Genomic DNA, 25427 nt, shown 5'->3' on the forward strand with positions numbered 1-25427 from the left:
ATGGTTACGACTATGGCGTTAGGGTTAAGGAAGTTTAATTCACACTTATGCTTTATATGGACTACAAAGTGTCAAACTTTAAATACACTTATAAAATTGCTGCGCATAAAATTAGTGCTACTAAATTTCAACACGCATTATATTCAGATATAACTGAAATATGTGTATGTTTCACCTCTACACTAATTCTATGTATCACCTCTTAAAATGGCGCGTGTCCATTATTTATCGCAACTGATTCAGCTATATGTTATACATTATGGCCACCCTGCAAAAATCGTGAGTACTCCGTGCATGCATGTATGGAGTACTCGCTATGGACCAAACGGGTCCAATTAACATTGCGATGTCCTAGGACTCGACCATATACTCCAGCTCCGCATTACATCAGAGTAATCCATGGAGTACCCACAGTCCAATAAACGTCGTGTAGTGATAACAATCGTACTCCAGTGGACCACATGATCCAACGACTTTTGCAGGGCACCAGAGGTTTGTGTTGGTTGACGTTTCATTGGAACAGGAGGTGTATTCGTTTTTGAGCAACGTCCAAGCAACCCTGCCCATAACTCACCTTGCATTTGTCGCGAAGAACACTTTCTCATTCATTCCATAGCGGAATGATACAAGGTGTCAGCATGGTGACATACCTACAAACATAAATAAAAGTTCCATGTACTTTGTTTTTGTAAATTCGATGGACAAATGTCAAAATCGTACTGCGCCGGAAGTTGATGTATCAAATGATATAAAAAAAGTTTATAATCAGCTGTTCCATGCTGCCACCTTGTATCGTTGCGCCATGATTCATTCTGTTTTGAAAGTTTAGCAGCAAACAGCAAAAATCCTCATAATTTCTGAACGATATGTGAGTGAATATATATCAAAAATTCAGTAATAATAGAATTGTCAAATAAACCTAAAATGCCGTTAATGTCGTTTAACAAATTGCGAAGTAGTTAAGAAGTGTTGAAGAACAAGAAAAGTAAACTAATGTTAAAGAGCGCTGCGGAATAAATGCAATAAGTAGATGTGAAGGTTATTGCGTTCTATCTGCTGCCTAGTGAATTAGCTGAAGCTTTTTGTGCTTTATGCAAGTACTGTAGGTAATTTTGATAACTCTATTGTAAATTTAAGTATTCATTGGTGCTATATATATCCATAGTATTATCGGTATATATAGCAGAATGTTATAATTTGTCCTAAAATAAGTTTTGTGTTTTAAATTCGTAAAAGCAATGTTTCTTTAAAATAAAAAATAATAGTTCCAAGACCACCCTGTGTCTACAAAGGATAACTAATAAAATAAAACATATGTACAAAGAAGAATAGTGGCAATCGAAAGAAACGAAAAACATGGTTCGTTTTTGACTTGCCCGTTTGCTCATTTTGTGTGAAGTAAGCTGATTCGAATTGTAGCAGCGAACGACAAAGACAACGGCAGCAGAAGAATATATTCATCATCGAGTTATAAATTCTTTCACGACGAGTCTTTCAAACAGACATCCGTAGCAGCAATAGCAGCGTAAGAACTTTGGAAAAGTTGCAAATGCATAGAATTGTGTAATTTTTTTTCTCATTTTGTTTTAGTTGTTAAAAAGAACTATTTGTTAAAAAGAAAAGTCCGACTTTCATCATTCGATTTAACAAGTTTACAAAGGCATATCTATCAAAAAAGAGAAGAAATGCAACAAGATTGCAGTGAAGAAAGTTGGCTGGAAGAGCAATGTCATCGGGAGATCAACGCCCAACACGAAGAATACGAAAGCGAATATGTTCGCCATCGTGATAGCACCTTAAGTAATGTTTGGGGTGCATTTCAGGATTCGGCCACCGCAGTTGCACATCTATATAGAGGTGAGTTATGATTACACATTAGTTTATACATTTATTTAAAATTTGCGCTTGTGTAGTAATACATATAACATTTGTACATATTTAGCTGTGAAATTCATATGTTCAATTGGGTCCACATTACCCTTTCCCATGATTGTATGATAAAAGCAAAAAGGTACACATCTCCACATAGCTATTTATATGCATACATACATACATGGGTACAAGTCATATGTACGAATAAGCATGTGCATATATATATATATATCTAAATATGTACGTATATAGTATGATGACAGCTTAGCTGGCGAAATGCTCTGCATAATTTTGACTTTTAGCAGATATAACTAAAATGCTTGGTAATAGTCTAGTTGAGGGGTCGACTGCTAATACGCTACCAAAAATATCGAGAGAGGTGTCAAAAGACGCGTATTAATCTCCAGAACAATAATCCGATGGCGGTTGAAGTTGGCGATTTGCATGTGGTTGTTGTTGTGTTTGTACCCACAAAAAAATGTGTGCATCACCACATATACCACACACCCGGACTTGGCACGGCGTAGCCCAGGGTTATTTTATATAAGCGCGGCCCAAGGCCGCCAACTCAGGAAGGTGTTCTGCGCAAAAATACTATGGATCCCACCCCCGGTTTCGGAGGTACCCGCGGGTCTTTTTTCGGTTTTTTCGTTAATATCTTTTGAACGAGTTAATATTTTTATTTTCCGCCTTCGGATTATTAATACTGATGTCAAGACGCGTCGTAGCGTGGTAGCGTATTAGCAATCGACCCCTCAACTAGACTATTACGAAATGCTTTATTAGGCAGTGAATGAAATTGAATAACTTTGTCTTTGATTAGTTAAGATACTCTCGGTGTGTAATCCCAAGAACCTGAATCTTCATTCAAGTAACGAGTACTTTTGGTACTCAATTCTCAAACCTAGTACTATTTGTTTGGGATTTGTCGATGTAGTAATCATATTGAACTATTTCAACTACACTCAACTCTCTTGTCCAGTCCTACACGAATTGGATCGTGCTTTTTGTGATGAAGGGGACTCTTGACATATCTATATGAATCCCATACGGGTGGAGCATTTGAAAATTTTGATGTATGTGATTGATTAAATATAAAGACTCGGGAAGGATTTCATCTCCATGCCAATATTTGGTTAAAAACTATATCAATGTTTTTCGCTTAGCAGAGAAGAAAAAACCTTGGACTAGAGTCCGGCCGAACATTTGGCTTCGGTTTGATGATTAAAGGGCTGTATGCAATTTTAAAGTAAATGGTGCAGAAATATTTTGAATAATATATGAACATACCCCCAAAGTGATACCCCTTTATTCACAAAAAAAAAAAAAAAAAATTATGTACATCAGTACTTGCGGCCGCCGTGGTGTGATGGTAGCGGACTCCGCCTACCACACCGAAGATCCTGGGTTCACAACCCGGGCAAAGCAACATCAAAATTTTAGAAACCAGTTTTTTCAATTAAAAGAACATTTTTCAAAGCCGGGTCGCTCCTCGGCAGTGTTTGGCAAGCACTCCGAGTGTATTTATGCCATGAAAAGCTCTCAGTGAAAACTCATCTGCCTAGCAGATGCCGTTCGGAGTCGGCATAAAACAAGTAGATCCTGTCCCGCCAATTTACTTTCTGTGAAGTATAATGCCATGGGGTTTGATGGTATAAATGCCAAATTCTTAAAGATCATTCTTCCCATAATCCTTCCCCATTTAACTTATTTGGTCAACTCTATCCTGACGACTGGTATTTTTCCTAAATGCTGGAAAGCTGCTAAGGTTATCCCAATTCTTAAGCAAAATAACGAGTATCGGCCATAGCCATACCCCATTTTCTTTCAAAGGTCGTTGAACGAATTTTGCATGGGCAGATTACGAGGTATGTTCACGACAATAAGCTCATTACTGACTGTCAGTCCGGTTACCGGTCAAAGAGAAGCTGTACAACGGCACTTCTATCTGTGATAGAAGACATTCGAGAGCGAGTTGATGATAATCATATTATTTTTCTGACCCTTCTTGACCACCCTAAAGCCTTTGACTATGTCGACCACATCCGAAGCTGAAAAGTTCATTTAATTTCTCGAGTCATGCAACTTCACTTATTAGATCGTATCTTGGCGACAGGACTCAGGCGATTTGTTCAGACATTAAAAAGTCTTTCTTCCTACATGTTTCCATAAGGCTCTATTCTGGGCCCCTGCTATTTGTTCTGTACACCAATGACTTTCCAAATATGCTTAAGTTTTGTAACGTCCACATTTATGCTGATGATGTGTAATTGTATACATGTTGTCCCCGTGATGGTACCGCTTTGTGTGTAAATAATTTGAATTATGATTTGAATCAAGTGGGCTTATAAGAACGGTCTATGTCTTAAACCCAAAAATTCGAAATACATCGTTATTAATCGAAAGTCGTTCTCTACTCATGCCTTGGACAACATAGTTATTGACAATTCTGTCATCAAATACGTTGACGCTGTAAAAAACCTAGGAGTAGTTTTTAATAAGACCTTAACATGGAAATACCACATTTTTATGACGGTTTGAAAAGTGTCAAATTCTTCGAAAGATTTATGGACCTCTAACCACTTTTTATAATGATTTGTAAGCCGAAACTATTCTTGTACTCTTGCTACTGAAATTGCATTATATCGTCATCTTGTTGCCTTGTTTCCTTCTTATTTCACATAACTATGCGTTTAACGCAACCTTATGCATGATGAGAATATTGTCCCCAGCGGGTTAGGGGGTCAGAATATACCCGCGGTAGGTATGCCTGCCGTAAGAGGCGACTAAAATACCAGATTCAAGGGGCTGTGTAGCGCAACCCTTCAGGTTGCCAGCGCAATATATAGCTTCTCCAAACCCAATTGTCAACCTCACCTATCCGCGGCTAATCCTGTTTCACTAACAGACGAGGCTCTGGCAACCCCAAGCTCCTCATGGAACTTGGAGGTGGGGAGGGAGGGATTGCCTGAAGGTTTAATGTGGCCATATAAATCGTTCCCGAGATGGTCGGGCTAGCACCTTAATGGTGCTGTGTTACCGGAGCGTACCGGATCTGTATCCAGCAAAGGACCATCACAACGATAACACTCCCCAAAGCCTTCGGGGAGTAACTTTATCGCTACAACAACAACATGAGAATATTGTACGAATTTTTATAGAGAATGGCAGACCGAGCGACTCTGGCGCCATATGACGTGAAAAAGTACCCTACACCCAACTATTGTTGTAAGCAAACCATAAGAAGTATTCGACATTTTCTGTGGCTAAGGGTGCTTCCACACTTTGCAAGAACAATTATTTCTTACACTCATTGGTATTTTTCTAACATTTTTCTCAGTCAAAAGGTGCAATTTAACAAATGAATACGACACAAAATGGGGATTCAAGGGGTTGTGTAGCGCAATATATAGCTTCTCCAACCCAATTGTCAACCTCACCTTCGAGCGGCGAATCCCGTTTCACTAACAGACGAGGCTCTGGCGACCCCAAGCTCCTCATGGAACTTGGGGGTGGGGAGGGAGGGATGGCCTGAAGGTTTAATGTGGCCATATAAATCGTTCCCGAGATGGTCGGGCCAGCACCTTAATGGTGCTGTGTTACCGGAGCGTATCGGATCTGTATCCGACAAAGGACCATCACATCGATAACACTCCCCAAAGCATTCGGAGAGTAACTAATCGCTACAACAACAACAACAACAACAACAACACAAAATATGTAAGTAAGTATTTTTCTTGTATAGCGAGAATGTTTATAACAGTGCTTCCAAAAATTGTGTATGTGAAGAGGCATGGCAAAATAAATTTTAAATGCCAAGTGTTGTTGTAGCAGTGCTTCGATCCATCCAATAGGTGCGACCGATCACAAATTGTCATCAATGTCCTCTAACGGGAGTCCAAGAAAACTTGCAGTTTAAACAGGGGTGGACCATAGTGAGAGGGGTGTTAGAGGCGTTGGTTCCACATTACAATTGAAGAGATATCTTGCTGTAAGCAGGCTCCTCTTGACGGGCATCAGTCGGGATTGAGGGTAGCAAAGTGATTGTATATGTTTTGTAATCTTTCCACTTTCCTCTTTTGAAGTTTATGAAAGTGCGTTTTTCAGAAGTGATAAATTCGGCTGATAGCTCGAGCGAGCGGAGTATGGGTAGGTGGTTGGATACCAATGTTACCACCGGCTGCTAGTTGACGCTGTACAAAAGTCCTGTGCTTACGATGGAAATCTCTTGCGAGCTATGACAGCTTCTTACCATACATTTGGGGCGTCCCCGTTTATTGTGCAGAACGCCGCTGTTGTTGTTGTAGCAGTGCTTCGCACCATCCATTAGGTGCGACCGATGACAAATTGTCCTCAATATCCTCTAACGGGAGTCCAAATAACTTGCAGTTTCAAGAGGGGTGGATCATAGTGAGATGGGTGTTTGAGGAGTTGGTTCCACATTACAATTGAATAGATGGTTGGTGTCATGTGGATATGTAAGAGTTTAACCTGTTACAGTATCCAGAACGAAGTTGAGCCAGATTGACTCGCGTTTCCCTGGGGAGTATGCGTTCCTCTTCCGCAAGTTTTGGGTACTGTTCCCTTAGTACTGGATTCACCGGGCAATTCTCGGCATAACGGTTCGACGCCTGTTTGTGGAGTTCTCCAAGGACCTGCTTGTGTTTTTTTGCTTCATACGGCTGAGTTGTCAGGTGCCGTATTTCCTCAAAATGCTTACGGAGATGACTCCTTAAGTCCCTAGGCGGTGTTGGCTCGTCAATCAGATGTCTGTTGGGATGCCCAGGTTTCTGGGTATTCAACAGGAACTGTTTGGTTAGCATCTCATTTCTCTCCCTGATGGGGAGTATTCTCGCCTCATTATAAAAATATTATTTTCCGGCAGATGCAGCAAAACCATTTCTCAGGACCGGGGTCAGGAGACGGACCTGGATTGGGTTCGATACCTTCCCGGAACAAGAGAATATGGAGCAGTCCCGCTGCAAGGAGCTGCTGGGGGGATGGCAATTTGTGGGAGGGACGCAACAAATTAAATGAGGTTACACTGAAATAGCAGTCCTTGGTCGGGAAAAATCCCGAGTCGCTCCGGTACATAGAACCGCCGGCCTTGGGAAGCGTATTTCCTCATAATGCTTACAGACATGAATCTTAGAATCCTCATCCTGCGAATATTTTTCGGACATAATTTCTAGATAAATTGAACATTAAATATTCATATGCATATGTACATAAGGAACAAAAGTTAATTAGTTTTAAATATTTATGTATATTTTGGCAGAGCGTTCTTCCAACAACTATCCGGATACGGGTGCATTATGGCTTCCATTTCAAACAGCTGCAGGCACGGTAACAACACTTTACAAAGGTACAAATTATAATTGCAAAAGTTAAATAAATTTTATATGCATATTTTATATATATACTAGAGGTTTACGCCGATCACTTTATCGGCGGCCGCGGCGTAGGCTCTATTATATACCGGCGGCAGCGGCGTGGGCGGCGCGCCGGCATACGCCGGTGTTCATACTTTAAAAAGCTAGTTTTTTCTATTTAAAAAATAGTATTTAGAAAAGGTTTTATTTGTATGTATTTAAGGAAATTAAAGTTTTGCTCATTTCGAAAAGATCCGGGGTGTTTGCCTCAAAAACTCGCGGATCGTTCAAAAATTCTCAGGAGTAGCTCTTTGCGGAGGGATTGTCCCTCGTTTACTTACTCCAGGGAGGCTTCGAACCTAACACCGTTCTTTGGAATTGGTGCAGCGTCTGCTGAAAAGAAATAGATATACATAAAATGGTAACACTTTTGTCTGTATATCTTGTGCAAAGCGTAGTTTCACCTGGGGTTAACTCCTAATAATCGTCGCGTACATAATTTCTTTAAATCATTTGTGGCTCCTTGGCAGTCACGCACAAAGGTGACTTACGGTTGCTATTCATGGTCTATTAGTACTCATGACTCTCGTGGTACAGGATGCATCCAGTTTTTTCGAGCTACAATTTCCGATGTACGAACAGTAGCAATCCCTACCACCAGTCGCTACTACGCCCCTCCTGATCCTCCCACCATATGCCAGCACAGAAGCTACATGACTGCAACTTCGAACTCACCTTCCTCGACGTCACTTTCCTAGAAGCTGTAGGGGTAGCTCCGAAGACTTTCTAACGGATGTTTTTGTCGCGCTATGCTGCCGAGCTACACCAGAGAAACACCTTGAAACGTTAGGGAGTTACTATTCGGCCAAGGATGCCGCCCTCGAAATCATAACCAGTCTAAGTGGACGTCATTGCGTAACTCATGGGTGAAAATCGTATAATACTCGGCGCATCTACATAATTAAAATTTTACAAGGACCCTGGATACAATTTTTAAAATGTAGACCAAAGTTTGCAGAAGTTTGTGTTCACAACATTTATTTCAATAGTATTCGTTAAATCAAAACGATATTTTAGAATGGATGACCGCGTAATTTCAGTTTTCAGACTAGTTCGACTGTCCAGTACGTTGGGGTAGTAGCACACACGGTCATTAGTTCGGCTGTCTTGGGAAAGCTTTTGCTTCACCACTTTGAGTGTTCTTGCGAAGGACAAAGCCTCACCTGGTAAATATATGTGCCTACGTATTCACATTTGTAAAAGAAGCCGTAACGCGTAGGTTATATTTAAACTTGGTTGATAGGCTATAATCAATGTGATTCACTCCAAGGGACTAGTTTTGGATAGGGCCGCCAACTTTAGGAAATCTCAAACCGTGAGGCTTGGGTGTTGATGGATGAAGTGTGAAAATCAAAATTAACATTTCAGACGCTATTGTATAGTTTCGCAAATAAACAACAGATGTTTGAATGTAAGCCCAATTAATTTTTCAACCCTTCTCATTCGTACATATATCCTCAACTTAAGTATGAGGTAAGAATAATTTCAATGAATTTTTATGCCCCTAGAATCTACTAAAAGATTTTGCATCACTGGTTTCGCTTATTCCTTCAGTCAATCGCAATGTAAATTTTTTTTTTTAAAATCGGGTCATTTTTGGGTAATTTGCTTTTTTTTAACAACTTGAGGACAATTTGAAAACATGTTCGCCTTGGGTCATTTTATTTGAATTCATTGTTCATTATAATTTTTAGCAAAAAAAAAAAAAAAAAAAAAAATGTACATATAATTTTATTATAAAACTTTTCTTTTAGTGTTTTGTTTTAATAACTTGGTGAATTTGGTGATGCAAATTCCGTGTTAAGCTGTTTTTTTTTTAATAACTTATGAACAGTTAGAAACAGTTAAATTTCGCAATTAGTTTCCTATAACTGGCAGTGATGCGCATTTTTAAAAGTGGGCATGGTCGTACTCGGATTTTGCTAATATGTATTAAGCATATATATAGTAATAGGAGTAACGTTCCTGCCAAATTTCATCATGATATCTTCAACGACTGCCAAATTACGGCTTGCAAAACTTTTATATTACCTTCTTTTAAAAGTGGGCGGTGCCACGCCCATTGTCCAAAATTTTATAATTTTCTATTCTGCGTCAGAAGTTCAACACACCTAGCAAGATTCATCGCTTTATCCGTCTTTGCTAATGAATTATCGCACTTTTTCGGTTTTTCTAAATTTTCGATATCGAAAAAGTGGGCGTGGTTATTGTCCCATATTGTTCATTTTAAATAGCGATCTGAGATGAGTGCTCAGGAACCTACATACCAAATTTCATCAAGATACCTCAAAATTTACTCAAGTTATCGTGTTAACGGACGGACGGACGGACATGGCTCAATCCAATTTTTTTTCGCAAGTCTATATCTATCTCGATTCCTTTATACCTGTACAACCAACCGTTATCCAATGAAAGTTAATATACTCTGTGAGCTCTGCTCAACTGAGTATAAAAATGTTCTAAGGAATTGTGCAGTTCAGTACTTATCGCGTATTTGTAAAATGATTGCTTCCTATTTCTACTATTAATATTTTTCGAAAAGTCGCAAACAACAGAGTTAACTGATATCAATTCGATTTGGGAGCAAAATGGTTACATTTTTCAAAAAATTGTCAGCCGAACAAACCTCTTGTGATTGAATCATGATCCCGAAGTGATGCCTAAAACATTCTCGAAGTGATCTTGAAATTGTTCCGAATTGGTCCCAAATAGTCTCGAAACGATTATCCTGAAGTTATCCCGAAAAGATACCTAAAATAATCACGCCGGTATCATTAAATCTAAAAGTGCTTCAGAAAGTTTTCCAAAAAAATAAATTTGAGCTTGAGCTGCGATGAAACATTCGTTCTCTCAATTCGTTCCCAATAAATGGCCTCGAACTACAGCTGATAGTTTATTCCATTGTAAATGTATATGAGGTACCAACTTGTGAAAACACTTACAGAAATTAAGGGAGAGGTATCGTAAGAAGGGCTTTGACCTCAATATCAATTACTTTAAAGCGAAAATGAAAACGGATAGTTTTGCCAAATATCTTTGAAAAAAAAAAACAGTTTCAAATTTTGAGGCGATCGTCGTATCTTTAGATCGGTAATGTTTTTTATTCTATCTTTTAACAGAAACAAAATTTTTAATTTCTACTTACCTCATGTAAAGTTTTACAATTTCATTTATTGAATATTTTGAGAAAAAATGACACAACCGACAACCGGCCGGACCAGGCGATAGCCGTTTCGATTATACCCTGTAAATATCTTCAAAGCCTTTTCTACTGGCACTCTTACCATGATCGATTTCTCGACACATACACAAAACATAAATACAAATACAAATACACACGACCAAAGCCCGACATGACGTAATGCAACTTTATACCTTGCATATACCTGGCACTCAACAGAATTTTGGCTGCAATATTATAGTAAGGTATCCAAGATTTTGAAAAATAATTATTAGTTGGTTCAACACCGGCCAAGGAACACTTTTCTGCTTTTATGACGAAAATACTGGCTTTCTTATTTTCTTTGGTATTAATAAAGGAACCGGTTATTCGTCGCAAAACTGATTTTATTGTCCAGAATGAAACACAACTTCGGACATTTTTCTAGCCCCGGTTTTTCAGTGCTAGTTTAAACAACAGTAAACCTTGGCTAGAATTTAACCTTGCTAGTTTTTATGCTAAGGCTCAATAATTCCTGGCAAAATTCCTGTTTTTAAACGTGTTATGTATGAAACGAAGTGGTAACGCCACACACTGAATTAATTTACTATCATTTTGGCAACTCTGTTTTTGCTTATTCTTTTTTGTTCTTTTTTATTCTTTAGTATTAACTCAACACATTTTATATTGAAATGTTCATATTCGCTCATATTAAATAAACTGAGTAAATATACATATACAAAAGTGGTGTCAAAAGTGGGATTAAAAAGAAGTCTCACACCGGAAGATTTGAAGAGGGTGATGGATGCATTGGCAGGGTCAATTCGCGAGGCTGTAGAGGGGGCGTCCCACAGTGCTGGGGCAAATGCAAATCAGCGGGCAGCAAACAAATAGTATTGCAGAATACAAGTCAGAAGACAAATCCTCATTGCAGGATTTTTTCACACGCGTAGATTGGGCCTTACAGCTGAGCAAAGTTCAAGAAGAAGAACAACACAAATTCGTACTCGTGCATATTGGGGCAGAGCTGAACGCCGCACTAAAAATACTTGTTAGCCCAAAGACGCCTGACTCGCTGAAATACAATGAAATAAAAACCGTGTTAATTCGCCATTTTGAGGGCTCACGGAACAAGTATGCTGAAAGTATCAAATTTAGACAAAGTAAGCAAGAAAAAGGCAAATCGACTGCCGAGTACGCACTTCGTTTAAAAAAGGGCGCTGCATATTGTGAATATGGCGACTTTTTGGATAGTATGTTAACAGAGCAGTTACTGTATGGCGTGGAGTCACGCTATATTTGCAATGAGGTTATAAGTAAAAAACCAAACAATTTTACTGAGCCATACGAAATTGCGCACACAATCGAACTAACACAAAGTGCAACAACAGATCTGAAGTGTACAGAGTGAGAACAACCAAGTGAACCAACGTTTAAACTGGGATACGAACCAGTCAAAACAAAAAGAAATGCAAATGCTGAAAAGTTGACCAAGAAGCCAAAAGAAAAATCCGCAAATTGTTACGGATGTGGGGGCCAACACAGCAGAAAAGACTGCAAATTCAGTAGCTCCAAATGTTTTTCGTGTGGAAAATTGGGCCACATTGCAAAAGTGTGCAAGGCAAAACTAGACCAGATTTCAGATGATGAGCTCGAACCAGTTCAGCAGCTGAACAGCATTAATGTATGTAAAGCAGTAGACAGAAAAAGGCTTCACGTAAATATCGATGGAAAGCAAATACAGATGGAGCTTGATACGGGTGCCCCATGCGCCATTATTAATTATAAAACTCTTCGCACTATAAAACCGAATCTTAGATTATTAAGAACAGATAGACGATTTACAAGCTACACGGGGCATAGAGTGAACTGCATGGGTAGAGTTGTAGTAACCGCATCAATGGGGAGGACTAAGCGGCGCCTGAATCTGTATGTTGTCCAAGAAGATTTCGATACACTTTGCGGCAGAGAATGGATCTCACAATTCGCACGTGAAATTAACTTTTCGGAGCTATTTTCGTCAGCCAGGCAAATTAACTCTATAAGTTCAACCGCGCCAAAACTTTCAGAAAATCAACGAGAACGGCTGCAACATCTCCTTGCAAGTTACGAAGAAGTCTTTGACACGACAGCGGGTAAGTTGAGAAGACCGCCTGCAAAAGTGAAGCTGAAGGCGGGAGCCACACCAGTGTTCGCACGAGCACGCGAAATACCAATGGCATTGAGAGAGGCGTATGCCAAGGAAATAGATCGCAAAATCCAGTCTGGCTTTTACGTGAGAGTAGAGCATTCGGAATAGGCTTCAGCAACACATGTAGTCGCGAAAAAAAATGGAGATATTCGCATCACTGGCAACTACAAGCCAACGGTTAATCCAAAAATGATTATTGACGAACATCCGATTCCTAAAGCGGAAGACTTGTTCAATAAAATGAAAAAAGCGGCGATATTTTGTCACTTGGATATAACCGACGCATATACACACCTTACGATCGACGATGATTTCGCACATGTTTTGACATTAAACACAGCTACACACGGACTAGTACGACCGACTAGTGCGGTATATGGGGCAGCAAATATTCCAGTTATTTGGCAAAGAAAAATGGAGACGCTCCTGCAAGGAGTGCCAAACGTTTTAAATTTCTTTGATGACATCTTGGTGTTCGCGGAAAATTTTGAAGAGCTGCTGAGGGTTTTGGCGACAACGCTAAATCGCATCAAATGCAATGGTCTACGCTTAAATAAGTCAAAGTGTGTTTTTGCTACTCCATCGGTGGAGTTTTTAGGCCATCGCATCGACGCACAGGGGGTGCATAAATCTGACAAACAGATTGAAGCTGTACTGAATAGCCCCAAACCAACGAATGTGGAGGAGCTGCAGCTGTTTTTAGGAAAAGCTAATTACTATAGTGCATTTATCCCAGACCTGGCGACGAGAGCGCGACCATTGCGCGATATGCTGAAAAGTGAAAAATTTCACTGGTCCAAAGAGGCAAATTCAGCCTTTGAGTATCTAAAACAGGCGCTGGTTTCTCCACAAGTCTTGATACCCTACAACCCGGCACTACCGGTTCTGCTAGCGACGGACGCGAGTCAAACAGGGTTGGGAGCGGTACTATCACATCGCTTAGAGAACGGAACTGAACGACCCATTGCATACGCAAGTCGAACACTGAATACTGCAGAACAGCGATACCCACAGATGGACAAAGAGGCACTGGCAATAGTATGGGCAGTTCAGAAATTTTTCAAATATTTGTACGCGCGTCATTTCACGCTAATCACAGATCATAAACCGTTGTCAAAAATTTTACAACCAGACAAGTCTCTACCAGTACTTTGCATTAGCAGAATGGCTAATTACGCAGACTTTCTGAGTAGATTCGATTTCGAAGTGGTGTATAAAAATTCAAAGGCAAACGCTAACGCCGACTATCTTTCACGGGCCCACCCTCTACGACAGCAAGCATTACAGGTGGGACATGTGCGGCAGGCGGATAATTCAGACGAATACGACGAGTTCGACAACTTTGTGATTCGCCAAATCAACCAATTACCATTAAGATCCGACAAAATTGCAAACGAATCCAGAAAATACGAGCGACTGGGTAAAATAATTAAACTGCAGGAAACAGGTCAATGCTTGAAGAGAACAGGATACAAGTCTCCAGAAGTGAGTTACAAGCTATCGTCAGGATGTTTGATGTTCGAGCATCGCGTCGTCATTCCACCAAAGTACAGAGCCAAACTGCTTGACAATTTACACACATCACACCTAGGGATTGTCAAGATGAAAGGAATCGCCCGCTCATTCATATACTGGCCGGGCATTGACAATGATATCGAGAACATGGCGAACAAATGCGAATCATGTGCAAAACAGGCAAACAAACCCGGGAAAAGTGGCGATCATCATTGGGAGTATCCCAAGGGACCGTGGGAACGTATTTATATTGACTATGCAGGGCCGTTCGAAGGAGCAATGCTACTGATAATCTCGGATGCGTATAGCAATTGGTTAGAGGTGAAAATCACTAAATCAATTACGGCGGCCGCGACAATTACTTTGCTGGACGACGTATTTGCGGCTTATGGCGTTCCTCAAACGGTTGTATCTCATAATGGAACAAATTTCACGTCCGCGGAATTTAACAACTTCCTGACTACAGTCGGTGTTAAATATCACAAATACTCAGCACCGTATCACCCGGCAACTAATAGACAAGCAGAGCGAAGCGTACAGACGGTCAAGAACGCATTGAAAGCAATGGGTACCACGAATAGTTCTTTGCAGGAAAACATAAACGAATTCTTGAGACAGTACAAAAATGCACCAAATTCGACAACAGGCACCTCGCCAGCACTATTGTTTATGGGGCGGCAGCTACGAACACGATTGGACTTGATTCGACCAGAGGAAATCTCGAGGAAAGTAGAGGAAAAACAATACATGCATCTCAAGAAAAAGGGAAAAGAGTTCAAGGTAAATCAAAACGTATACTTCCTGTCGGGTAACCCGCGAATTGCTAAGTGACTCAAAGGAACAATACACGCCCGTCTAGGGGATCTTCACTATCAAATACAATTCAATGGGAAAATGATAAAAAGACATGTAGACCAAATACGGAAGTCACACGCGGGGCCCGATAAAGCAACACCGGAAGTGAATCATCATGAAACGAGGGTTGCAGCTAAAGAGAACGGCACATCTGCATCGGGTATAGTAGAAAACCACGAAGAAGTCGAAGCACCCATAGAATCACCACAAAATATAGCATTGGGATCAGAAGAAGATTTGGAAGGGTTCTCTACTCCCAACACTACAATAATACAGGACGATACACCGCCATCGCATTCAACACCAGCACGGCAGGCGACACCGGAAAGAGAGCCGGAACTAAGCGAGACGCCGGCAGCCCCTCGGCGGTCGACCAGACAAAGGAAAGCGAGAGTTCTATTCTCACCTTAACTCCTGCAGAGGAAGGAAAAATGTAATGTATGAAACGAAGTGGTAACGCCACACACTGAATTAATTTACTATCATTTTGGCAACTCTGTTTTTGCTTATTCTTTTTTGTTCTTTTTTATACACATTTTATATTGAAATGTTCATATTCGCTCATATTAAATAAACTGAGTAAATATACATATACAAAAAAACGGTTTTATTTTCCTTGACTTGACAGGCTGGCTGGTTGCTAGCTAGCACGAATTTTGTAAGTGAAATTTAAGTAACTTCCCGATAAGCTACAAGCTTGAAATATGGAATATAGTTCAGAATCCGATGACAATGCAATAATAAGAAAAAAAATGTTTCGAAATATTTAAAAAAATCTTATTTGTGGTCCAATTTTTGTCATATTTGGAACACATGATACATACAAGAATAGAAAGAGACCTATAAAAAAAACGCCGCTAGGTGGCGCATGTTTGGAAATATTTAGAAAATCGTATTTGTGGTCCAATTTTTGTCATATTTGGAACACATGATACATACAAGAATAGAAAGAGACCTATGAAAAAAAAAATCGCCACTAGGTGGCGCCAGGATCAATATATTCAAAAAAACTCGTATTTGTGGTCCGATTTTGCTCATATTTGGACCACATAATACATACATGAAGAGAAAGCGGCCTATGAAAAAATCGCCGACAGGTGGCGCAAGGATCAAGATATTAACAAAAATCGTATTTATGGTCCGATTTGGCCCATTTTTGGAGCACATAATACACACATGAATAGAGAGCGACCTACGATGTCCGATTTGGCTCATATTTCGAACAAATATTACTATAGTCCGGTAGAAGTGACATCAAAATATTTTGGAGTTCGAGGAGGGACAATCATACGTGGCGTAGAGTCGAGCAAAGTCTTTGGAAGGGTTATGTATTGAGTACTTAGATTGTATCAAATTGTCAGGAAAGAGTCCTTGTAATAATGAGTCGCTAAATGAACTAAATAAAGCGTTGGACGCGTTAAATATCTATTGATAGTCATATATAAAATGAAGTGAATCTTAATAAGGTTATGATACGCCTCACATTTTTAGAAATTTCACGTGTCCAACGCTTTTATTTAATTGTCTGATCAACGCCCTAGATTGATGAGCAAACAACTTACGTTACGTTTTTATGTATTATGTACATTAGGGTGCTCGATATTTATCAAGTTATTTTTATTGTACAAAAATCCCAAAGACGAACTGTCATAACCAACAAAAAGTTGTGTTTTAAACCGTCCGATTGATTGATTTTCTTCTTAACCTTCCAGATTTCCAGTCTTGAAATTTTTAATATACTAGAATTTTGGTTTGTTCTAGTCATATTCCTCTAGTGGTTTTTATTACGTTTCTGTTGTTGCTATTTAATTATGCATTGCTACTATTGCTAATACTAACAAAGTTTCAGTTGAATGAAAAAGTAGTATTTGGGAACATCCGTCGATTATCCACTTTGTATTTAGTTTTTGAGGGAAATCCTTTCGCCGCTACTATATGCATAATACAAAAATATATATCTGCATGCATTCAACTGTGCATATTTTTTTATTGCACATTTGCAGAAGCGTGCGATGGCGTTAAGCGTACCAGTGACTCAGCTGTACAATGCGGCTATCAGCGGCGTACAAGAGAATTGGCAGATTGGGCAAAAAGTAAAAAACGTCGCATGATACGTCGGGAGGATCTTTTAGCCTACTTGGCTGGCAAACCGCTAACAAATAATAATCGTCGGTGAGTCGCTGCTAAAGTGGCGAAATTAAAGAAATTTAAACAACAAACCAAAGAAAATAAATAAATTAATTGCGTTTTCTATTTTATAGTTCTCCAAAGCCAGAACATGTGCACACTCATTCAAACGCCAATGCTGTGTTCAATACAAATGCTTCGCATCTTACTCCGCCTCATATGCACTCCTCACATCATCATCATAATCATGCACAACAACATCATCAAGCAAGCGGCGGTGGTGGTGGCGGTGCCGCAACTAATGAGTCAACTAATGATTTGCATACATTCAAAGAAGCGCTTGTCTTACGGCCACGGTAAGTAATATGTAATCTCCTTAAGCTTTATATCCAGCTGTTGAAGGAACAAAAAAAAAAAAAAAAATCATTTGAAGACCTCCAAATTTTCTCAAAAATCAATTTAATCTGAAAATTTGTCTTCTACAACCAAGAAATTGGAATTATTTCGTCTGCTATGTTTGTAGGAAACTGAGAAAGTGTGAAGGGATGGGGAGGGGGGGGGGGGTTGTGGTGCGTAAAGGAGGAAGCATTCTCTCACCACAGTGACGTAGAGGTAGAACTAAATGTAGATTCAGAAAGGAGAGAAATATAGATCCCTCAGCGGGGTAGGGGGTCAGAATATACCGGTGTTGGTATGCCTCTCATAAGAGGCGACTAAAATACCAAATAGATTCAAGGGGTTGTGTAGCGCAACCCTTTCAGGTTGCCAGCGCAATATATAGCTTCTCTAAACCCAATTGTCAACCTCACCTATCCGTGGCGAATCCTGTTTCATTAGATAGATAGATAGATAGATGTTGTGAGATTAAGCACTGCGACCTATTGGTCTATGGTGCCCTCATTCTCTTTACAAGACTTCATCCAAGCCGAGTTCTCTGATAAAATCCAGAATGGTTCTCGGCTTCAGAGAGTGTATGTGACTATTTTCAAGTATGGATGATCCTAGGATCCTAAGTCTTCGTCTCGCGACTGCCTCACATTCCTTCAGGATGTGTTCTGCAGACTCATCTTAGACATCACAGAATCGACAGAGGCTACTAGCTGATATGCCCAATTTATGCATATGGCTCTTTAGCCTACAGTGACCTGTGAGTATACCTGTTAAAATCCTAAGGCTACTTTTTGGGAGGTTAATCATAGCCTTATATCGCTTCGAGTTGTACCCTCCTATTAGTGCCTTTGCCTGCCGAAGTCCTGGACTTTCGCGCCAGTGTTGTTCCCTAAGGCACGCCTCCTTTTGTCTAAAGTACTCCCTTATTGTATGTGACCATATTGGCACCATAGGCTCGGGTCTTATTGGCTTTCCGGCCGCTGCCAACCTGGCAAGCTCGTCCGCTCGCTCGTTACCATCTACTCCTCTGTGTCCAGGTACCCATGCCAGAAGGATGGTGTTATTGACTCCTAGATTGTTTAACCTCTCCACGCATTCAAGGACTGTTGATGATTTAATCTCAACTGAAGATAATGCCTTGAGTGCAGCTTGACTGTCGCTGAGTATAGCGATTTTCTCGTTGGAATATCCTCGCTGTAAGTTTATCCCTGCACACCGGCTTATGGCGACAACTTCGGCTTGGAAGATGCTCGGATATTTTCCGAGTGGTAGGGATATTTTGGTTCGGGGCCGAAGATCCCCGCTCCTATGCCCTCCGGTGTCTTCGAGCCATCGGTGTACCATATTATAGTAGGTTCCTGGTGAAGCGCTTCAATCCTGGAGATGTCCCACGTACATTTGTTCCCCAGCTCTATTTTGAAGCGCTTCTCAAACTTAATTATCTTCCTCGTATCATCTCTGGGAAGTTGGATAAGTGGAATCTGCTCCTGCAGCTTCGCCATGCTCCGTGACTTTATCACTTTGCCTCTTCCACATCCCTCTTTAGCTCTGTTTACTAAAGTACTCCTGGCTGCCTGCTCAATTATTATATTTAGAGGCGTTAGCTCAAGCAGCACACACTAAGCGTTGAAGCTTCGTGAGCGATTTTTGTACGGTCACCATGGTTGTTCTTGATGCCCACGCAACTGCTCCGTATACTGTGAAAGGTCTCACTATCATAGTATACATTCATCTTAGGATCTTTGGGCTGCATCCCCAGGATTTTCCTGCAATACGTCTGCACACCATTATTGCTCTTGTGGCTTTTGATATGGTGTTGTCAACGTGTTTCTTCCATAAGAGCTTAGAGTCAAACGTGACTCCCAAGTATTTCACCTCAGACGTGTACTCCATTTGTACTCCATCCATTGTGATTTGCCTAATCCCTTCCAGTTTTCTTCTCCTTGTGAAGGGCACAATGGATGTCTTGTTAGGGTTGATGCTTAGCCCTACCTCAGTACACCATTCTTTCGTTAACCTCAATGCCCTTTGCATTATGTCGCAAAGGGTGCTCTCAAATTTGCCCCCTACAATGATAACAATATCATCCGCGTACCCCTGACATCGGATCCGTTGTCTGAGAGCCTCTGTAGAAGTTCATCTACTACCAGGCTCCACAGTAGGGGTGACAGGACGCCCCCTTGTGGACATCCTTTCGTTGTTTTAATCTCTACTGTACCGTCCCCACTTGAGGTTTCGGCAATCCTCGTACGCAATAAGGCGTTTATCCACATACGGATTGGACGTTGTATCTCTCTTCTCTCGAGTACCCGATTCACACATTCGTGTGTCGTGTTGTCGAAAGCCCCCTCTATGTCCAAAAATGCGCATAGAGTTATCTCCCCGCACTCGAACGCACTTTGGATTTCTGTGGACAGCTGATACAGTGCAGTTTCTGTCGACCTGCCTGTTCTGTATGCATGCTGATCTTTATGTAGTGGCACTCTATCGAGAGCCTTTGATCTAATCTCGTGGTCTACAATCTTCTCCATTGCTTTGAGAGCAAAGGATGTCAGGCTTATAGGCCTAAAGGCCTTGGGATTGGAGTAGTCCTTTTTAGCCACCTTAGGTATAAAGACCACTTTTGCTCTTCTCCACACCGTCCGGATGTAAGCCAGTGCGAGACTATCCCTCATAATCATGACCAGGTGTGGGATCAATTCCTCGCCCTGCTGCAGAAAGGCTGGATATATACCATCCACTCCCGGAGATTTGTAGCTCTGGAAAGACTTTACTGCCCACATAACTGTGCCATCGTTGAAGAGTTCTTTGGCGAGGTTCCAATCTGTGGGTGTCGGTCTCTCTTCTCGAGCCTCCTCCGTTGAGGTATCCGAGGATGCGTCCGGGAAATGCGCTGCAAGTAGGGCACGTGCTCTTTCTTCCTCAGTCCTTGAGTAGGTTCCATCAGGGAGCTTAGTCGATAGTCGTGTCTCCCTTTGGTCCTTGGCTAGGGCTTTGTGAAGCCTTGCCGCCTCTGGAACCTCCGAAATACCCTCGCAAAATTTTCTGAAGCTATTTCTTTTAGCTTTTCTAATCTCTTTGTTATATGTTGTTAGATTCGCTGTGTATTGCTCCCAGTTTCCCGTGCGCCTCGCTTGTTTGAAGAGTTTGCGCACGGTTTTCCTCATTTCCGAGAGTTTCTTCGACCACCAGGGGGTTTTATTTCCTGGGCCCTTGGATTCTCGACAGCTAGAGTTAAACGCTTCAATAATGACACGGTTGAAGTTATTAACTCTGCTCTCTAATTCCATATAACTTGTTCCTCTGTTCCTACTATCTATAATAGAAAGATTTCTCTGTATTATATTCCTGAACATGTCCCAGTTTGTGTTCCCGGGGTCTCGCCTTGGTGGTCCTTCTATGGGTATAGCCCCGATGACGAACTGGATAATAAGATGGTCCGACATTGAGGGTTCAGAGAAACCCCCCCCCCCCCCCCCCCCCCCCATCCAGAGACCAGCTCATCAGCCAGATCGTTACCTAGGGTTATGCCCAGGACTTCTTCTCTAGACCTAGTGATGAAGGTTGGTGAATTCCCAACGTTGTATATGCTTAGGTCATTACTAATAATAAATTCAAGAACGGACTCACCCCTCGAATTGGTGTCTGTGCTGTTCCATACCTCGTGGTGCGCATTCGCGTCGCATCCCATTATCAACGGTAATTTTGCCCATCTGCAAAATTCCGTCAGTTTCCTCACACCCTCTGGAGGGACCTCGTAGTTGTCTCCCGCAAAGTAGGCCGCTGCGAAGACGATGTTCGTTGCCTCTCCTTGTATTACCATCGTCGCCTGAACTGCTACGAGGTCTTGACTCATAAGCTCTGTAATGCAGAAATAGTTAATGGAGTTGTTAAGCACTACACACGCTCTTGGTCTTTCTTGGGAAAGATCCCAAATTACCTTATTATTTCTCCCTTTTAGGCCTTTCACCTGACCCTTATACACCCAAGGTTCTTGGATGCGTGCTATGCCCAGATCCTCCGAGGCAAACCTGCGTGCTATTACTGCCGAAGCAGCTTTAGCATGGTGCAGGTTGATCTGGGCAACGTTTGTGTATGGGCCGGTCAGTGATGAAGCCTTAACGGCTCGTCCTCACCGGACAGCCGCAGGCCTTCTTCTCTATCCTCCAACCCAAGGTCTTCTAAGTTTAGACCTTCCAGTAGCTCCTCTGTTGATGGAGCTTGCGTAGGCTCTTGACCGGTGATTAACCCGGTTGTTTCCCTGTGGCTGACGAGACACTGGCTGGGCACTGGTTGGATGTTGCTGTCCTGGATGTTGTTGCTGCCTCCTCGATTTGCTCCCCAGTGCTCTGGACTTGTCCTGGAAGGTGGGTTTGTTCCACACTGGCTGGGACTTTTTGCTTCCAAGGTCTGACCGGGACGAAGCTGAACCGGTAGTTCACCTTGAAGCTAGCTTCCTTTATTTTGATGAACGACGCCTCGTCAATACCCCAGCGGTTTAGGGGATCAGAATATACCCGCGGTAGGTATGCCTGTCGTAAGAGGCGACTAAAATACCAGATTCAAGGGGCTGTGTAGCGCAACCTGTCAGGTTGCCAGCGCAATATATAGCTTCTCCAAACCCAATTGTCAACCTCGCCTATCCGCGGCGAATCCTGTATCACTAACAGACGAGGCTCTGGCGACCCCAAGCTCCTCATGGAACTTGGGGGTAGGGAGGGAGGGAATGGCCTGAAGGTTTAATGTGGCCACATAAAGCGTTCCCGAGATGGTCGGGTTAGCACCTTAATGGTGCAATGGTACCGGAGCGTACCGGATTTGTATCCGGCAAAGGACCATCACATCGATAACACTTCCCAAAGCCTTCGGGGAGCAACCTTATCGCTACAACATCAACAACAACACGCCTCGTCAATTGCCATGTTTACCCGCAAACCCCCTCCTCAGTGCTGCTGCTGATTATACGCCACATCCCAACATTTAAGAAGGTGTTCTGTGCCTTCAGCAGTTTATGTAAGTGCGAATTCGTTATCAGTACTTCTGGGGAGATACATGGTGACGGTATGCATCGGCGGTATATCATCCCCTTTCCTCGTAATAAGGGCAGGGCCCTCCCAACTATGTAGAGTTGGTGTGACTCTGGTCAGCCATTCGGCTGTTTTCTCATCCTTGCAGTCTACAAGGAGTAATCCTGGCCTAAAGTATACGCCGCAGAAAGCCAGAGATTGCTTTCCCCATCTCTTCGATACATCGATCATTATCGTGTCTTGCAGCCGCGTCAGCTCTTCCTGGCTCAAGACCTCCGCCGGGTATTGCTTTGGAAGCACCGCCATCCATATGCCCTTTAAGGCATCCGAGTAGCCTTGCATTTTTGGCCTCCCTTGCGCAGTTGATGTACCAGGTGCTGGCAGCGGCGCATTCGCTCTTCTCGAGGTAGACGGTGTGGGGTAAGCTCTCTGTCCCCCTGGTTGCGTCCTCCCGTCGTGCCTGACCTCTTCTCCGGTTGCCAGCTGGAGCGCTTTGTTTCACAGTACGGCTTCTTTGTTGATGCCCGCGGTTATATGACCCGCGGTGGTGCGATGCGTGCTCGCCTCTTGCCGGTTCCCTCTCACCCCGCCTTGATTTCCAGGTGGATGGGTTCTTCTTGCTCCAGGTGCTGGCAGCGGCGCATTCGCTCTTCTCGAGGTAGACGGTGTGGGGTAAGCTCTCTGTTTCCTGGTCTGTGTTGCGTCCTCCCGTCGTGCCTGACCTCTCCCCCGGTTGTTAGCGGGAGCGCTTTGTTTCTCAGTACGGCTTCTTTGTTGATGCCCGCGGTTATGTGACCCGCGGTGGTGCGATGCGTGCTCGCCTCTTGCCGTTTCCCTCTCACCCCGCCTTGATTTCCAGGCGGATGGGTTCTTCTTGCTCGGCCTCATGTGTTGCAGTGCATTCTCGCGTGCACTGTCCGGAGTCCTTCCCTGCTTTAGGTATCGAAATTACCACTTCTTTCCTGCTCGACTTAGCCCGATTCTTCTTGGGTCGTCGAAGCCACCTGGCTGCCCCAGTTCGGGCCAGCTCGCACCATGGCGATGCTCCGTGCCAGAGTCCTCGAACGACGATGACCTTGCTCTGGCGTTTGCACTTTCCTTTGGTGATCGTCTTCCGCGTTCTAGACTCAACATCTTTCTTCCTCCGTCACGGTCGGCTTTATCGTCCCTTGACTTGGAACGTCTTCTTTCCCCTGGGTACTGGCGATCGTGCACTTCACCCAGGTATCTCTTGGCCGCTGACTCCCTACTACTATGGCGATGTCTCTCCCTTGAGGGTGAGCGTTTGCGTTTGCGACTTTCCCGCTGCTCTTACATCTCCTCTCGGGGTCTCCTTTGCCGGGTTTCGCAAGGGCTGTTGCTGGCTGCGCTTTTTGCCTCTGCCCGGATTGGCCCACTGGTGGTGATTAACCCATCATGCTGTGGTTTGACGCTGCTCTCCGCTTTCGTGGTGCTTTGCCCACTGTGCTGCTGATTTTTGCTGGCTGTGTTATTCTTCACGGTGGTGATTAACCCACTGTGATGTTTGCCTTCGCTATTCGCCTTGGTGGTGCTCTGCCCACTCTGGTGCTGGTTCTTGCCTGCCGTGTCCTTTTTGAACTTCTTGACCGTCTCGCTTCCGGACGTTTGGTCATCGTCGTCCCTGGCATGCTCCTCAAAAAGGACAAGTTCTTCCGCAGTCAGATTTAGATGGCTTAGAGAGTAAGTTCTCTCCCCATGCTATTCCCTTCGGCGTTTGTTGTTACCCCCACTCTTTGCGCTCAACTTGTTATCCCTCCCATCAGCTTGTTTTTGTTGATTTTTGTTATTGTTGTTTTTATTTGTGTTTGTATTCATCATCTTGTTCGTATGATCACATGCCTGTCGTGGCAAGCGTAGTGATCTATTTAGTATAATAGGGGAACTGGGTTCGTCCTCCGCGGCAGAGCCCCTTGACGCGGTAAGGCCATAGTTACTCCGCAAGGCGGCCCGGTGTCAGGGAGGCTCCGTTATAATACAGCCGGTGTTGTAAACCTCCTGGCTGCAAACCAGTCCGATGGGCACGGTGTCGCATAACACCCTGGATTAGGAGGTGACAGTTCCTAGTTACCGCTCGCATGCGCGACGGATCAGTCGGATGTGAGTAGTGAGGCTGCTCCCATCCGGCCGGCTCGCAACAACTTCTGATCGGCGTAAGCCCCTGCACCACTACAAGGTGCCTGTCCTCGCAGGGGATCCTGTTTCATTAACAGCCGAGGCTCTGGCGACCCCGAGCTCCTCATAGATCTAGGGGGTGTGAGGGTGGTATGGCCTAGAAGGTCGCATGTGGTCATAACAAATTGTTCCCGAGATGGTCGGGCTTCGTACCGGAACGTACCGGATCTGCATCCGGCAAGCATAAGCAGGCCCTAATTGGGAAGATTACGCAACCTTTACAAACCAATCTTTTGCTGCTCTTCCCGTTCCGACCGATGTCCGCCAGGGCGAGCATGCGTTCCGTAAGGTCATCCCTTCAGCTTCTGTACGCTTCATCCCGGCCGGTAGAATACCTGAAATCATACTGCATTTCCCGGCCGAAGCCGCAAATTTAGCACAAGAACGTGACCTTGCGAGACACCTCAACCCTAGAGACCCTTATTAGGAGTCTTAATTTGGATATCATGCGGTTGGTATATGAACATAAACGTACCAAATGGGAGGAGCATCTAAAGAACTGCAACCCCTCTGCGGCTGTTGATAAATTGTGGTCAACCGCCAAATCCTTGTCTAATCCTACTAAACACAATGATAAAGTTTCTAAAGCCTTCGGTGACAAAACTTTATCTGATTCCAAGAAATGGGCGAGCGGCTTTTGCCGACAATTTATAATGCATTCTTCT

The 25427-nt window shown here is 42.9% G+C and overlaps 1 protein-coding gene across 9 annotated transcripts in view; it reads left to right on the forward strand.

The window, feature by feature from the left end:
- Positions 1-722: 722 nt before the first annotated feature.
- Positions 723-25427, forward strand: part of LOC137250537 (HUWE1-associated protein modifying stress responses) — a 133266-nt gene continuing 108561 nt past the window's right edge. For 3 of the 9 annotated variants that reach the window (XR_010953003.1, XR_010953002.1, XM_067783509.1), the window contains exons 1-6: positions 803-1106; positions 1266-1525; positions 1591-1857; positions 7151-7237; positions 17029-17197; positions 17287-17508. Coding sequence is in view for 7 of the 9 variants with exons in the window: in XM_067783509.1 (XP_067639610.1) it covers positions 1686-1857; positions 7151-7237; positions 17029-17197; positions 17287-17508 (650 nt within the window). In the remaining 2 variants the exon portion in view is untranslated. The other 6 variants (XM_067783516.1, XM_067783514.1, XM_067783511.1 and 3 more) reach the window with 6 other exon arrangements.

The sequence above is a fragment of the Eurosta solidaginis genome, chromosome 4 (assembly GCF_040869045.1).
Source record: "Eurosta solidaginis isolate ZX-2024a chromosome 4, ASM4086904v1, whole genome shotgun sequence".
Classification (NCBI taxonomy): Eukaryota; Metazoa; Arthropoda; class Insecta; order Diptera; family Tephritidae; genus Eurosta; species Eurosta solidaginis.